Below are 14,646 nucleotides of genomic sequence, written 5' to 3'. Positions count from 1 at the left end.
CATGGCATCATTCCCTTTTTCCTCACCCCACTCCAGCCCCCTGGCCTCCTGCAGTGCTGTTCCATTTGTATGGAATGTCCTTTCCACCCATTGTGTAGTTAACTCCAACCTGAGCATCTCAGCAGAGGCGTTACTTCCTCCAGGAAGCCTCCTTCAACCTTTCTTCCTGGGTCAAGTCCCCTGATTATAGGGTCTCACGGTTCCAAGGCTCTCTCCTGCATGACCTGTCTTGTCACCATACGTGCTTTACACCTGCTAATTTGACCCTTGTTTCCCCCACCAAATGGTGAGATATGGGAGGGCAGGACAGGCCTGTATTTGTTCAGTATTGAATCCCCAGCACGTTGCACACAGTGGGCACGCAATAAATTGTTCAAATTTTAAAAGGAGGGTTGAGGGGTGGCGCACCCTGGCTCCCCCTCATGGCAGCAACTGGTATTTTGTAGCGGGCGCTAGGTATCCATCCCATCGTCCCACTCCCTGGGCCCTTTTACCCAAGACACCTCGCTCTCCCTGATGGCTTCACCTGACCTCAGCCACCGAGGGTAACAAACAACAAGAAGAAGGAGGACTCGGGATGCTGCTGGAGGACTCAGGAGTCAGATCAGGTCCCTGGGACTTAGGTTGTTCCCTTGGCCGACGTAGGATCATTTCCAAGGCCTACACCAATCTAGAAAGCTTCGCCAGCATCTAGGATGTTATCCCACGAGGACAAGTCAAGTGAGCCAGATCATGAGAATGGCCCATCCAGTCTTGGGCTCTCTTCACCATGCCCCTCACACATAACTTCAGAGAAGAATGACAGGACCTGAGTTCCCTCCACATCTCTGCCTCTGGACCGCTAGAGGTGGCCTGAAGTCAGGGAGCGCTATCTTCTTACTGCCGATCCCATTCCTGGATCTCCAGTGAGGCTCAGCATTTCCAAGGCCCAGGGTTTAGTCTTGCAAACCTCCAGGCCTGGTGTCTGAGTGGGGGAGCCTAGAGCAGACCTAGACTGAGTGACGACCAGCCCTGGAGAGACGTGGGGCAGAAAGGCCCAGATCAACCTGAACCAGGCTCTAGACCCTGAGAATCACAGGGTCTACACTCCCTGTCTACACTTTCTTCCCTCCTACTCTCAGATCAGCTGGATTTGGCAACTGCCCAGCTGATCCCCTAACACTGCTCTCGCTGAGGTCACCGCAGCCTTGATATCATTAAACACAAGAGTCACTTGGGTCTGACTTGCCTGGTTTGCTTCACTCCATCCCTTCACCTACTGCTCCTATTTAGTCTTTTTTAGTCTAGGTTTTTATTTGCCTGTCCCTTAAATACGGAGAATTTGGTGGCCTCAGTTCCCCATCACAGCTGACAGAGCCCTCATTTCTGTCCCCAGTTGCAGTCTTAGACCAGGGGTCCTAAGGCCTCCTGGCTGCCACGCCTTGGTGGCACGCCCATCCTCTGGGCCCCCCGTATCCACCAAGTCCCAGAGGCATTGGTGGTACAGTGGTGAGCACAGCTGCCTTCCATATCCACCAAGTCCCACACTGGCCTCAGCATCTTCCCCAAACCTGCCCCTCCTCCCCGGTTCTGTATCAGGGCAGCTCCACTGTCCCTCCCCTGGCCAGAGCCCTGGGCCTTACCCTGGACACTTCTCTCCCCCACAGCCCTTCAGCTCCATAACCCATCCACTCAGCTTCTTGAATGTCTCTCTCACCCACCCCCTACTCCCCTCCCCCAGGCTGGCCCTGGTCCAGCCTTGTCCTCGCCCACCCAGGTCCCTGCCATGGTTTCCCCCAGGCTCCCAGCCTCAGTCTTCTCCTCTGGTCCACCCTCCTCATTAACGGCTAGAAGGATCTTCCTAAAGCCCAAACCTGACCCCCTCCCTCCCTTGCATAGACTCCTCTGTGGCTCCCCAGTACTATCAGGCCAGAGTCTGAGCTCCTCAGCCTGGAGGTCCTGAACCCTGCCCACCCTTCCTGCCTCACTTCTACCACGGCACCCCCAGTGCCTGGCACTTCCTAAGCCCTTGCTTGGGCTGTCCCTCTGCCTGGAACACCTTTCCCACTGCTCTTTGCCCATTTATCTCCTTCAGACGTCATTCTCAGATCACGTCTCCTTCATGAAGCTCTCCCTGACCACACCCTGGGCTGAGACAGGCCCCTTTTCTGGGCTCCTACAGTCTCCTAGGCGTCCCTCCTCACCACGACTCTGCTCGCTCTGAGCTATCACCGTCTGAGGGGCAGCGCTGGGGGCGGCCTGAGTCACTGCAGCACCACCCAGCACAGGGCAGGCCCAGAGAGGACACTCAAGGAATGTCTGTTGGTTACAGGGATGACCATCCTCAGCCTCATCCAGGGACTTCAGACAGAACTGGGGGGTGGTTCTCTCCCCAGAGGGGGCATCCCAGCTCCAGACCCCTGAACGATCCCCCAACCCCAACAGACAGAGACAAGGGCAAGGGCCCAGGCCCAAGCTTAGAAAAATAGGACTTTCTTGTTGTGCCCCGGTGCCCGCGACACCCTCCCCATCAGAGTTTTAAAAACCGTGAGCAATTTGGTGAGTCTGAGGCCAGGTCCCACGGGGTGTCTAGGTCCTGCTACCCCTGGGGCCAGAAGGGCCGTAGAGGTGGGCGCGAAGCTAGGGTCCCGTGCGTTCGTGGCTGGGCCCCCAGGGCTCACAGTCCAGCTGGACCACGGTGTGGGCCCTGGGTGCGGCCGGCTCAGGAGCCGGCGGGGCCAGCGTGGGGCCCAGGGCGCCATTGGTCTGGGAGCAAACGCTGCTGACAGGCGCAGGTGCCTTGGCCTTGCTCGGGGGTTGGCCACCGTGCACCTTGTAGCGCATGAGCAGCACGAAGATGAAGACCAGTACCGAGGCCACGATAACACCACCCAGTGCGATGATCATAGTGCCGCCCAGGAAGGGTGCGTGTGGGGTCCCGCAGGGCCGCAGCGCTGGCTCAGTGGAGAAGCGGTGGCAGCCCACGGGCCGTGTGGCTGTCAGCCCCGTGGCGCCGTCCTCGTACACGGCTAGCACACACAGATCGTAGGTGCGGCCTGATGCCAGGTCCGTCAACAGGAAGGAGCTGCTGTCGGCTGGGATCATCCTGGAGGGACAGACAGGTGGGAGTCAGGTCTCCGGCTGCCCAGCACCCACCCTGCACTCTGCCCCACCCCTCCGGGCTGGAGGATTTCCCCCCAGGCCACTGTCTCATTTCACCCTAGCCCCTGAGTTCCCTGTAACCACTACTGGAATTCCCTTTGGTCTGATACCCATCAGCTGCCCGATATCCCTCCGTTCTGTTAGCCTGTTTCACCCGAGCCCACCCTCTCATTTTCCTGCTGCTCGAATACCCACGTGATCTCCCTGTGGCCTTAATGCCCAAATCCCCTCTAGTGCCGCTGCCCGCTTCCCCTCTGCGCTGCTGCCCAGCTTCCCGCTAGCCCCACTGCCCCCCACGTGGGGTTTCATTTTATACCCCACTGCCTGGTTCCCATTCTGCACTGCCCCCCAATTTCCCACCAGCCTGCAGCCCATGTTCCCTCTAGCTCTGCTGCCCAGCTTTGCTCCACTCTCCTGCCTGACTTCACGCTGGTCCCCCCACCCTACTCTCCCCTAGCTCACGGCCTGAGTCCCTCCAGTTTACTACCCCATTTCCCGCCAGCCCACCACCGAGTTCCCTCCAGCCCTGCTGCTAGACATCTCTCCAACTCAGCACCCAGTTTTGTTCTAATGCTGTCTGGTATCCCTCTAACCTGATGCCCATTTCCTTCTAGCCACATGCCCCCCACGCCCGTCCAATTTCCCTCTAATCTCACCTCCCAGTCTCCCTCTAGACCTTCACCTAATTTCCCTCTGCTCCTCTGACTTTCCTCCAGCAGGTGCCTGGTTTCCCTTTTCCAGCTGCCTGACTTTCCTCTAGTGTTAAACCTAGAATTCTCTCTAGTCTAACCGCCTGATTCCCCCATAGTGCTGATGCCCGATTTCCTTCTAACCTGCCGATGAATGTCCCCCGAGCCCCACTGCCGCTGCTGTGTTATTATTACCATATCCACAGACTGCTTTCCAGTGAGCCCTGTCATCTGGCTCCATTTTCATTAAACTGATGTGCCTCAGTCATCACTGCTGAGTTCTTTTTCTCCCTGTTGCCTTATTTCTTTCCAGTTCTGTTCCCCGATTCTCTTTTATCTCTCTGGCCTGGTTTCTATTTATCCTTATCTTTCCCATTTCCTTTTATCCTTAGTACCCAATTCCACTATATTTCCTTTTGTAGCATGGCACCCTCTTGGAGATTTAACTTGTTTTATAATCTCTGTTTTATTCTTAAACTGCTTTAATGAGGGAACTCCGTGATTATCTCTAGGAGGGTGATGATCTAGGAGAGCATTTGTCCCGTCCCCTGCCAGGCAAGGTAGATAGGACTTGTGTGATTTTCAGGTGTGGGCCCTCCATGGAATCTACTGAGTACCGCTGTCTGCGAAAGGGAGTGGAAAAAGCTCGTTGGATTTCCAGGACTGAAAAGGAAATCAAGTGACTATCTTTTGAGGTTTGGGCTTCTGGGGAGGCACAGGGAACCCAGGTACTGGGTTTACAAGGTGAAGACCCCAGGCCTTGGGAGGCCCAGTCCTCTGCAGCCAGGTGTCAGGGACTGTACCCTGGGCCCAGCCTGGCAGTGAGAACAGGGAACCATCCACAGGCATCCATGCAAGGCTGGACTTGGGTAAGAAGTGTCAGCACACCTGGATGAGAGCCACCACTAGTGACCACATGTGGCCACAGCAGATGTTCCAAGCGCTCTCCGGCTTGGGGGCAGAAGTTATGTAACCCGCATCTTGGAGTGTGTAAACCCCAAGTTTTGTGTTTGCAACAAGAGAAGGGAGAAGGGAGTCCCCAGCAGTGGCCGACTGAACATTCCTGTTCACCCAGAGGTGGAGCTTGAACTAGGTTTAATTTGATTTAGAAAACCGAAAGTTGAGATGTCACCACGTTGGAACTCCAAACACACGGAGCAGGTCGCACTACACAAACCCAAAGCCTAATCTCTATGTAACCTCCTGCCCCATCTTCCTTTTAACCTCTGGTCTGAGTTCCTTTGCAGCCAGGCTGCCTCACTGCATTTTTCCCATGATCCGTGTACTCTCCCGCTTGATCTCTTTTTCTTCCTGCAGACTGGCTTGAGTCTAGCCCTGTCATCTGGAAATACCTGGTTTCTCCTTACTACTTAAGTTGGTTTGTATCCCCTCAACTTTGCCCCTCACCCCCAGTTATCTTTTTACTCTTCTGGCCTGATTACTATTTATTCTTGCTGCCTTCTTTCTTTTTACCACTGCTGCCGGATTTCTTTTACCCTCTCTGCCTGATTTCTTTTACCTCTGCTGTCTGATTGCCTTTGTAACCTTGCAGCCTCATTTCCAGTGCTGCAGCCTGGGTTATCAGTAGGTGTTCCTCCAACCCTCCCTCCACCTCGCTCCCGCACCCAAACTGCCCGCCGCCTGGACCCTGCACCTGTAGACGAGGATGTCGTCGGCTGAGCTGTTGTACTGGATTTGGTACATGCGGATGCCTGGGATGGGCCGCTGATCTGGCCACTGGACTAGAGCAGCTGTGGTCCCATGCTCAGTCACCTGGACGCCACGGTCGGTAGGTGGCCCAGCGTCAGCCGCCTTGGCGGAGGCAGAGACCGAGGCGGCAGAGGGCGGGGTGAGGGCATCAGGATCCCCGTCCCGCGGGGGGTCACAGCTTGTGCTGTTGGCTAGCTGGGGGGGCGGCGGGGGGCCCACGGTCAGCTCCACAGCAGCCGTGGCCTCGCCAGCTGCATTGGCCGCGATGCAGGTAAAGACGCCGCCATCGCCCGGCTCGGTGACCAGCAGCTCCAGCGTCCCGTTAGGGAAGGCGCGAGCTCGGCTCGAGTTGCCCAGCAGCCGGCCCTGGGGTGACACCCAGCGCACGCGGGGCTCGGGGTCGCCCACTGCCCGGCAGCGCAGGGCGGCTGGCCGACCGGCAGGCACGGCCAGGGGCGGCGAACGGTGTGTCACCACGGGGGGCTCGCACACAAACTCCTCCTCACCCACAGCCCAGAAGTAGCGGCCGCCCAGGGCCGGCGGGGAGGCGCAGGCCTCGAGGTCGTCCTCCCGCGCCAGCCGCCGGAGCCACACCAGCTCGCAGTTGCAGTGCAGGGGGTTCCCGCCGAAGGCCAGCACCAGGGCGGACGCGGGGGAGCCGCGGGGCCTGGCCAGCAGCGGCAGGCGGGAGAAGAGTGGGTCGGGTGGGATGGTGGTTAGGCGGTTGGAGGTCATGTCCAGCCTCGCCAGCTTGTGCAGGCGGGAAAAGGCGCCGGCGGGCACGGAAGCCAGTAGGTTGTGGTCGAGGCCCAGCGTGTTGACGTTGCCCAGGCGGCCCAGCGCCTCCCAGGGCAGCTGTTCGAGGTTGTTGTAGGAGAGGTCGAGGTCCTCGAGTGTCTCAGCGCAGTCGTCCAGGGCCCCAGCCGCCAGGGCTGCCAGCTGGTTGTTGCTCAGGATGAGGTGGCGTAAGTTGACCAGGCCGCGCAGCTGCCCCTCACCCAGCGAGGTCAGCCGGTTGCCGTCCAGGTGCAGAGCGCGCAGGGCGCGAAGGTCAGCGAAGGCGCCGGCGGCCACGTGGCGGATGGTGTTGCGTGACAAGCTCAGGTGCAGCAGGCCCGTCATGTTGGCCAGGTCACGGCGCCGCACGGTCGCGATGAAGTTGTCCGCCAGGCGCAGCTCGGCCGCCCGGCGGTCCAGCGAGGGCGGAACGAACAGAAGGCCTGCCCCCGGGCACAGCACGCTTAGGGGCAGGGACTGTGTCTGGCAGCGGCAGCGGCGGGGACACGGGCTGGGTGTGGCTGGCTGGGGTGGAGATGAGGCGGGGGCCAGCGGCAGCAGGCAGAGGAGCAGAGGGAGGACGGCCATCGCGGGCAGCGGCGGCCTGCAGGGAAGAAGGGGGGAGTTAGGGCGGGCTGAGGCCAGAAGAGAGGGGGGCCAAAGGGGGTTGGGGTGGTCTGAGACCAGAAGAGAAGGTCACAGAGCAGAAGACTTGGTCAAGGATGGTCAGAGAGAGGACTGGTCAGACAGATCAAAAGCCAGAGGAGACGGTCAAAGACTCAGAGAGATGTTTCACGGGGGAACCGAGGGAGTAGAAATGTGCAAAGATGGTCAGGGGGAAGGGAGGTGGTTAGAAACAGTTAGAGACAGTCAGAGAACAGGATCAGTAGTCAGGGTGGGTAAAAGGTAAGCCAGAGAGCTTTAGATGTGGTCAAAGAGAGATACTCAGAGATGGCCAAAGAGAGAAGAGTTGGTCAGGGTGGTGGGAATGATTAGAAGTAGCCAGACGTGACCAGAGAAGAGAGGTGGTTAGAGATGGTCAAGAAGATCAGAAGTGGACAGAGAGGGGAAGTGGCCAGGGGTGGTCAGATCCAGGAGAGATGGTCAAAGATGGTCCAAAATGGTCAAAAGGCAGAGAGGCAGTCAGAGAGAGGAGGAGAGGACAGACATGTCAGAGACAGCTGGACATGGGACAGCTGGTTAGGATGATGGGTGTGGGGAGAGGTCATCAGAGAGAGGAAAGGCAACCAGAGATGTTAGAAATGATCAGAGAACACCAATGAGCAAGAGAGACAGAGAGAAGAGAGGCGGTCAATAAAGGCCAGGATGGTCACAGACTGGCAGCTGGAGTCAGGAGTGGGTGGAGGGCAAGAGAGATGGTGAAAGATGGTCCGAGAGAGGAAAGGCGGATAAAGGAAGTCAGAGAGGAGAGACGGATGGAAGCGGCTGGAGAGAAGCGTGGTAGAAAAAGATGTCAAAGATGGTCAGAGACAGTCACAGGTCAAAGCTTAGAGTCAGGGGTAGACACGGGCACGAGAGCTGCTGAAAGATGATAAGAGAGCGGTACCTTGGACAGCGATGTCAAAGGTGGTCATTGAGTGAAACAGTAGACAGAGGTGGCTGGAGAGAGAAGCTGTGGACAGGGGGGTTAAAGATGATGATCAAAGACAGACGTGGCAGACAGAGACGGTCATTGAGAGGAGTGGTGGCCAGAGGTAGCCAGAGAGAAGAACAGTGGACAGAAGTGTCAAAGATGATCAGAGAGAGGAGAGGTGAATAGAGATGGTCAGTGAGAGGAGAGGCAGAGAAAGGAGACTGGAGAGCGGAATGGTGGACAGGAGAGGCAGCTGGAGATGATCAAATAAGACAGATGGTAGGAAGACGCTGGAGAGGCGGCGGGGGGCGGGGGGGAAGGGGTGGTGGTGAGTGGGTCACAGACCTGGAGATGCCATCAACTGGGGAAGAGGAGGTCAGAGAGGGGCAGGGCTGGCCAAATGTCCAGAGAGTGCTTGAAGCAGAGCAGGAGCTGGAGGCAGACCCTTGTGAGGGGATATCTGTTCCCTGGGGAAACTCCAAAGGTGCCCAGGGGGACCTGGTAATCCTTACCTCCACCCCCAGTCACAAAGTTCCTCCCAAGTCCCTCCCCACCATGGGGTCTCCCAGTAGCCTTACCTGAGCTGGAAGCCACCCCAGGGAGCAGAGTCCTCAAGCTCCAAGGGGGTCAGGGGTCAGGGCTCTGGAGGGGATGCCTGGTCATTCCTTCCCTGTCCCCAAGGCCTCTGTAGAGGGACTGTCTGTTGTGTCTCAGCTCAGATTTGTGGCCACGGAGTCTCTAGACCTTGATACTTTGGGTCCTAGATCTCCAAATATTGGGCCTCTAAGGGTCCAATTTTAGAGACCCAGGCCCCAGTTTGGGTTGCTTGGAGTCATGGCCTCCCAGCTCCAGTCCTGGGATGCTAAACAGTCAAATGGAGAGTTTAAGATCTGAGTCCCAAGCCCAGTCTTGGGATCCAATACTGGGGTGCTGGGTTCAGATACTGGGGCTCTGAGTCGAGATTTGCCCCAAATTTCAGCATTCAGGTTTGCAGCAAGGACTTCAGGCCCAAACTCAGGTTTAGGCCCTTTGGAATGCCAGGGTTCAGATCTTGGAATCTGAGGCCTAAAGTCTCAGGGTTGGGGTCCCAAATAGTGGGTTCCAGGGTATAGAAATGAGAATCCAGTCCCAGATTTCAAGGTCCCAGGCACAGAACTCAGAGTTCAGCTCCAGATTTGGGGTTTTAGATGCCAAATCTTGAGGTTCAGGCTCCAAATCTTGGGGTCCATGTTCCAATTCTTGGGGTTCAGGCTCCAAATCTTGGGGTCCCAGGGACTGATGTTGAGACTTCAGCCCCAGATATTGATGTTCAGGCTTCAGGTCTTGGGGTCCCAGCCCCAAATCAGGCTCCCAGGCTTGGGTTTTATCAGATCTCTGGATCCAATCTCGGGGTGCAGGCCCCCGATTTCGGGGTGCGGGTCCTGGATCTGGGGTGGCGGCGTCCCGAGTTGCTTCCCGGGCTGCGGCGGGGGCTGGCCCAGAGGGAGGGGGGCGGCTGCGGTGGGGGCGGGGGGCGGCCAGGCAGCCCCGGGGGCCGGGGTGGGGCGAGGCCTGGGCGCGGATAGACACGGACACGCGGGGCGGGGGCACCGCAGCACAGGCGGGGGCGCAGGGGGGAGGGGCCGCGCTCACAGACCCCTCCCCCGCCGGGGCCGGGGCGGGGGCCGGGCGGGGGCCGGGCAGGCGGGCCGGGTCCGGGCGCTCCCGCGGCCTCCTCGCCGGGAACCCAGGGCCGTGCGCGCGCCCGTGCTTAAAGGCGCAGGCCCCGCGCGCGCCCGCACTTAAAGGTGTAGGCAGGTCCCCTCGCGCAAAGGCGCGCCCCTGGCCTCACCTCTCATGGAGTCGTTCCGGCTTTGCTTCGGAGAGAGAATCCTTGGATAAAGAGAGAGTCAGAGAGACAGAGAGACACACAGAGACTGAGACAGAGAGACACACAGAGATAGAGAAAGACAGAGATAAAAAGGCAGGCTTAGATTGAGGGACAGAGAGGAGTAGAATGAGAGAGAGGCAGATAGAGAGACAGAGAGATAGGAAGAGACACACATATTCAAGGAGAGATGGAAATACAGAGACAGTGACAGACCCAGAAAGAAAAAGAGAGACAAGAGACAGCACAAGTTAGAGATCGGGATGGAGAGAAAGTCAGAGAGACAGAGAAATGGGGGAGAGACAGAGACAGAGACAGACTGACCTGGGGCAACTCAGCTATGAGGATGGGTATGTGTATATGTGTGTGTCCAGTTCTCATTCACAGCCTTGAATGTGGTTCTCCATCCCAGAGCCCCCGGCCCCCACAGAAGCCTGTATCCTTCTGTCCCTCTGCCTCAGCACCACCTCTCTGGGATGTCCTTCCCTCAGGTGGAGTTTCCTTTCTTGAACCCTGCCGAGCAACAAGCCTGATCTTTCAGGCCAGAGGGGAGACTCTGCTCCTTCCCAAGACTCCTTGCCCTGGCTGCAAGGGGAAAACTTGGCTCCAAGACCCTGTGCCCTCTGGATTTAGAGCTAGACCTCAAGATACATTGGCCAGATATCCTATGGAGGAAGGAGAAGATAGGAATTGGGAGAGAGGCAGGGGGCTGGCTGGGTTGACCCAGAAAAGTATGTCCACTGCCTTCCCCTCTCCCCAACTCAGGTCCACTGCCCCACAGAATATCCTACTAGAATTGTACTAACACATGACTCACCAGGAGTGGTGTCTTCCTGTGCTGATGCTTGTGGAGGATAGTGGAGGAGAGGATGGGGGGGGGTGGGTCCCACATGTTTCCTGTCAGATGGTGTTGCAGGAAGAGGGATGTGGGCCGTGGTCTACAAGCCTGGCCTGGGAACGTTGCTATTGGTTATAGCAACGTGGGGGACTTAATCTTTTGGGAGCCCTCGTCCGAAGGGGACACAGCCTTGGCTTGTGGTCATGGCCCTACCCTGGGGGGACCTGATCACAAGCCACCCCCGGGAACCCCCAACTGAGCAGAGGAGTAAAGTAACTTTGTTGGGGGCGGGGGCATGAATGCACATCCACCCTGGCATCCCTAGCTCTGCTGAAGGTTTCAGAACAGACTTTTGGCTCCTTCCACTTATGTGTATTGAAAAATTGCAGCTAAAATTAACTCAGCTCTAGGGTCCACCTTTCCCAATCATTAGCAAAGTTCATCAGTGCTCCTGGTCCAGCACAGCAGATACGGGTTTCTCAGACGCTCAGAAAAAGGGTGAGAAATTTCAGAGATGCTGCAGAAGTTGTGGAGGTGGGGGAGATAGAGGAAAATATCTGGAGACAATCCCAAACAGACTGGGATTAGAATTCAGAGGAACTGGCTGATTTGGGGTATGGCCCCAGGAAATAGGCAAGGGAGGGGGAAGAGTGAGGCAGAGGAGGAACAAAGTTAATAGAAGGTGCAGATGAGGAATGGGTGACCTCTTTGGGCAACTGGGGCTCAGTTCTGCTGGGGAACATTAAGGAACCCTGTAGAACACATCAGAATTGTTGTTCCTTCCCTTCCTTCCCTGCTGCAAAGTTCAGAGAGGCTCGGGCATTTATCCACAGAAGCTTGCCCCCTTTGGTGATGACTGTCCCTTGGTGAGAGGGGGTGGTCCTGAGAGCCATCTGAGATCTGAGGTGGAAAAGCAGAGGGTTGACTTGCATGAACTAGACCCAAGGTCCTCACACTTTAGCTGCATCAGGATCACCTGGAGGACTTGTTAACCATAGATCTCCAGGCCCCAGTCCCAGAGTTTCTGATTTGCATTTCTACCTTCCCAGGTGATGGTAATGCTGCTGGTCCAGGGACCACACTTTGAGAACCACTGGGCTAAACCAGGAACATCTGCAACGTGCGTGGTACTGTCCACCACACCTATGCCAAAACCTGGTGAATTGAGGGCATGCAGCACCCCAAGTGTGTGCCAAAGAAACCAACATGTTTAGAGACATAAAGAGAGATTTGGCAACAGAGAAGGGCAGAGGCAAAGCTCGCTAGTTCAACATTTACTTTGGATTTCTGGGCATGGTTGTGTGCTAGATGACACTGCAGTAAAAGTGTGACCAAGACAGCGTCAGGTCCTGCTTCACTGAGCTCACATTCCAAAAAGGAGAAAGACACATCTCTAGACAGCCCGGCGTGGTCAGGGAGGGGATGGGAGAAGCTTGGGCTAGAAAGATTGGGACTGTCATGACAGAAGGCCAGGCCATAGTGGTCAAAGTGTGCTAGGGGAAGCACAGGGCAAAATAATAAGGGCTCTGATGACAAAGCACAGGCCACAGTGGTCAGGGCTCTCATGGGGGAAACAGAGGGTGTGGGCCCCAGAGCCAGAGTCCAACCCTTCTCCCCCCAACCCCCCCACCCCCCGAGTCAGGAGGGTTTCCTGGAGGAGGGGGTCTTTATACTGAGATCTGAAGGATAATTACGAATGAAGCAGGTGGGCAAAGGGACCCCCCCTATGCTGTTTGTGTGCCCTCATGCCACAGCATGTGCAGTCTGGGGCAGTGGTCCCTGCGGTGCCTGAATAGCACCGTGTATGTGTCTGCATGTGCTGTAATCTCTCATTAGCTCCTGGAAGGGGATCCTGGTGGGATGCTTGTTTGGGGGACTCTGCTTAATTGCTGCATTTACTTAATTGCAACATCTGGAGAAGGGGACAGAAGCAGCGGAAACAGCCACAGCAGGAAGAATGAAGTTAAATTACCTGAGAGCTGAGGGAGACTTGGGGGGAAGGGAACTGCTCATATCCACACACAGAATCTGCCCCAAAATACACATCCATACTCACACATGCACATCACATACTCAGAGGCTCACCAGAACGCACATGGATACAGCAGGCACATGTAACTTATATCACCTGGACTCATGTTCAAATAGAGGGGCATACAAAAGTGAATACTTAGACACACTTCCAAAACACACACACAGACTCACACTCAGACATGTGAGAGGTCACATGTGCAGAAACACACTCTGCACACAGATTCTCTCTTGTACACATGTGTGAGCCACACTCCCACACATATGCACAGAAACATATTCAGAGAGTCACATCAGACACCTCCATGGGGTGGGCACACACATGCACGTGCACATGTGTGCACACATACATTCAAACCAACAGACTCAGTCTGTCTGCCAAAAAGGGGTCGCTTTATAAATAAACTTAGGCCCCTTCCAAGTCAGGGGGTTGTTAGCGCAAGAAGGGATGGAGGTGGTATTTCCTTATCCTCCACTAGTACCTACCAACTCCTTGTACAACCCGAGTCCAGTCAATGGGGTTCATTGAAATTAGCTCGGCTTTGTAATTAGCACATGAATCAGAGCTGAGAACTAGGGACTCACTTTAAAGATCATGTTTGAAGGTGCACCCCCATATGGAGGGGTCAAAAGAGAGGGGCAAGGAGATGAGTACATCCTCTCCATCCACACCCCGTACACGCATACTAACCACCCTAAATCAGATTGATGGGTCCCAAGCAAGCACTGACTTCTACACAGCAACCAGGAGACCCTGTACATGAAGTTCTGCTGAACTACGTGGAAGGCGGAATGCAACTTTCAAGGTCTGCTTTAATGACTTCCAGCTATCAACATGGAAGAAGACTTCCATAAGAACATGGGGAAAGGTTTACATTTGTGCAAAGAATGGAGGGAACTATGCCGAAAACTTTTAACTAGCAAACATAGAGACTTTGGGCCACTGTATAGACCTGCTCTGTGAAAGCCTGAATGCCACAGTTGGGGATTAGAGGCTCATTTTACAGAATGACAGGAGGGCTCAAGCTTTACTGATATCTGGGGCCAGAAAGGAAGGATCAGTGTATTAGTGAATGTAATGCCAGCTGCTGTAATAAATAACCCCCTGACTCTCAGTGACTTAATACAATAGTTTATTTCTCGCCACAGGTGTCCTGCGTGGTTGGCAGCTATCCTCCATCTGCTGATTCACATGCCAGATTTGTTAATCTTGTGCCTCCATTATTTCCTAGGGCTCAGAGTTATTTGCTTCTACCTGGCAAATGGGAGGAGACAGAGTGGAGAAGTTTCACCAGCTTCTTAAAAAAACTTGGCCCAGAAGTGACCTTCTACAGATTTCCCTTCTGCTCATATTTTCTTGGAGAGATGCAAGGGGGGCTGAGAACATGTTTCTAGGCTGGGCAGCTCCCTCTCAGTCACAATTATGCAAGGAGAGTGTGGATTATAATGGAGCCAACATCAACCACCACCAGATCCACAACCTCAGGGGAGGCAACAGAAAGAGGCTATGGGATCTCCTTCCATCCACTACATGGAGTCCTGCTCCAGGGAGAAGTTCCCAGCCCCACCCTGACCACCCACCCACCCACCTACACTGGTTCCCTGCCTTTGGGGTGGGTGACCACAAATTTGACTCCTTTGAGGGCAAAGAGAATCTGGCTTGATTTGATAAATCTTTAGGTCACTGCAGAAGGATAATGGTGAGAGTCCGACACTCTTTCTCTAAGCATTTATTGAGCCCTTACTGTGTGCCAGGCCCGATGCTGGGAACATGCCCATGAATGAGACACAGTCCAGGCTTTGGAATTGTGTCTCCTCACAGGGCAGAAAGAGAACAGATGATTTCTGAACCTGTGCTTGTCGCTGTGATATTTCATTATGAACAAGATGGGAGAGACGGGAGGGGCAAGGAAATCACCAAGTCTGTCTGTCTGTTGGTGATGGTGGGGGTGGGGTTCAGGGAAGGGATGGGGGCAACATTTGAGGGGGTCACCTGGAC

General features: G+C 55.6%; 1 protein-coding gene across 1 annotated transcript; it reads right to left on the bottom strand.

Annotated features, from left to right (window-relative positions):
* Positions 1–2,542: 2,542 nt before the first annotated feature.
* LRFN3 (leucine rich repeat and fibronectin type III domain containing 3) lies at positions 2,543–9,360 on the bottom strand. Its single transcript, XM_068528532.1, has 3 exons — positions 8,490–9,360; positions 5,485–6,921; positions 2,543–3,085 (listed from the first exon to the last, which is right to left on the bottom strand). The coding sequence occupies exons 2-3, from the start codon at positions 6,903–6,905 to the stop codon at positions 2,620–2,622; spliced, it is 1,887 nt and encodes a 628-aa protein (XP_068384633.1). The 5' UTR covers positions 6,906–6,921; positions 8,490–9,360; the 3' UTR covers positions 2,543–2,619.
* Positions 9,361–14,646: the final 5,286 nt, after the last annotated feature.

Source organism: Eschrichtius robustus, chromosome 19, assembly GCF_028021215.1.
Source record: "Eschrichtius robustus isolate mEscRob2 chromosome 19, mEscRob2.pri, whole genome shotgun sequence".
Classification (NCBI taxonomy): domain Eukaryota; kingdom Metazoa; phylum Chordata; class Mammalia; order Artiodactyla; family Eschrichtiidae; genus Eschrichtius; species Eschrichtius robustus.
Note: the sequence above shows the minus strand (reverse complement) of the source record. Positions and strands in the feature narration are given on the sequence as shown.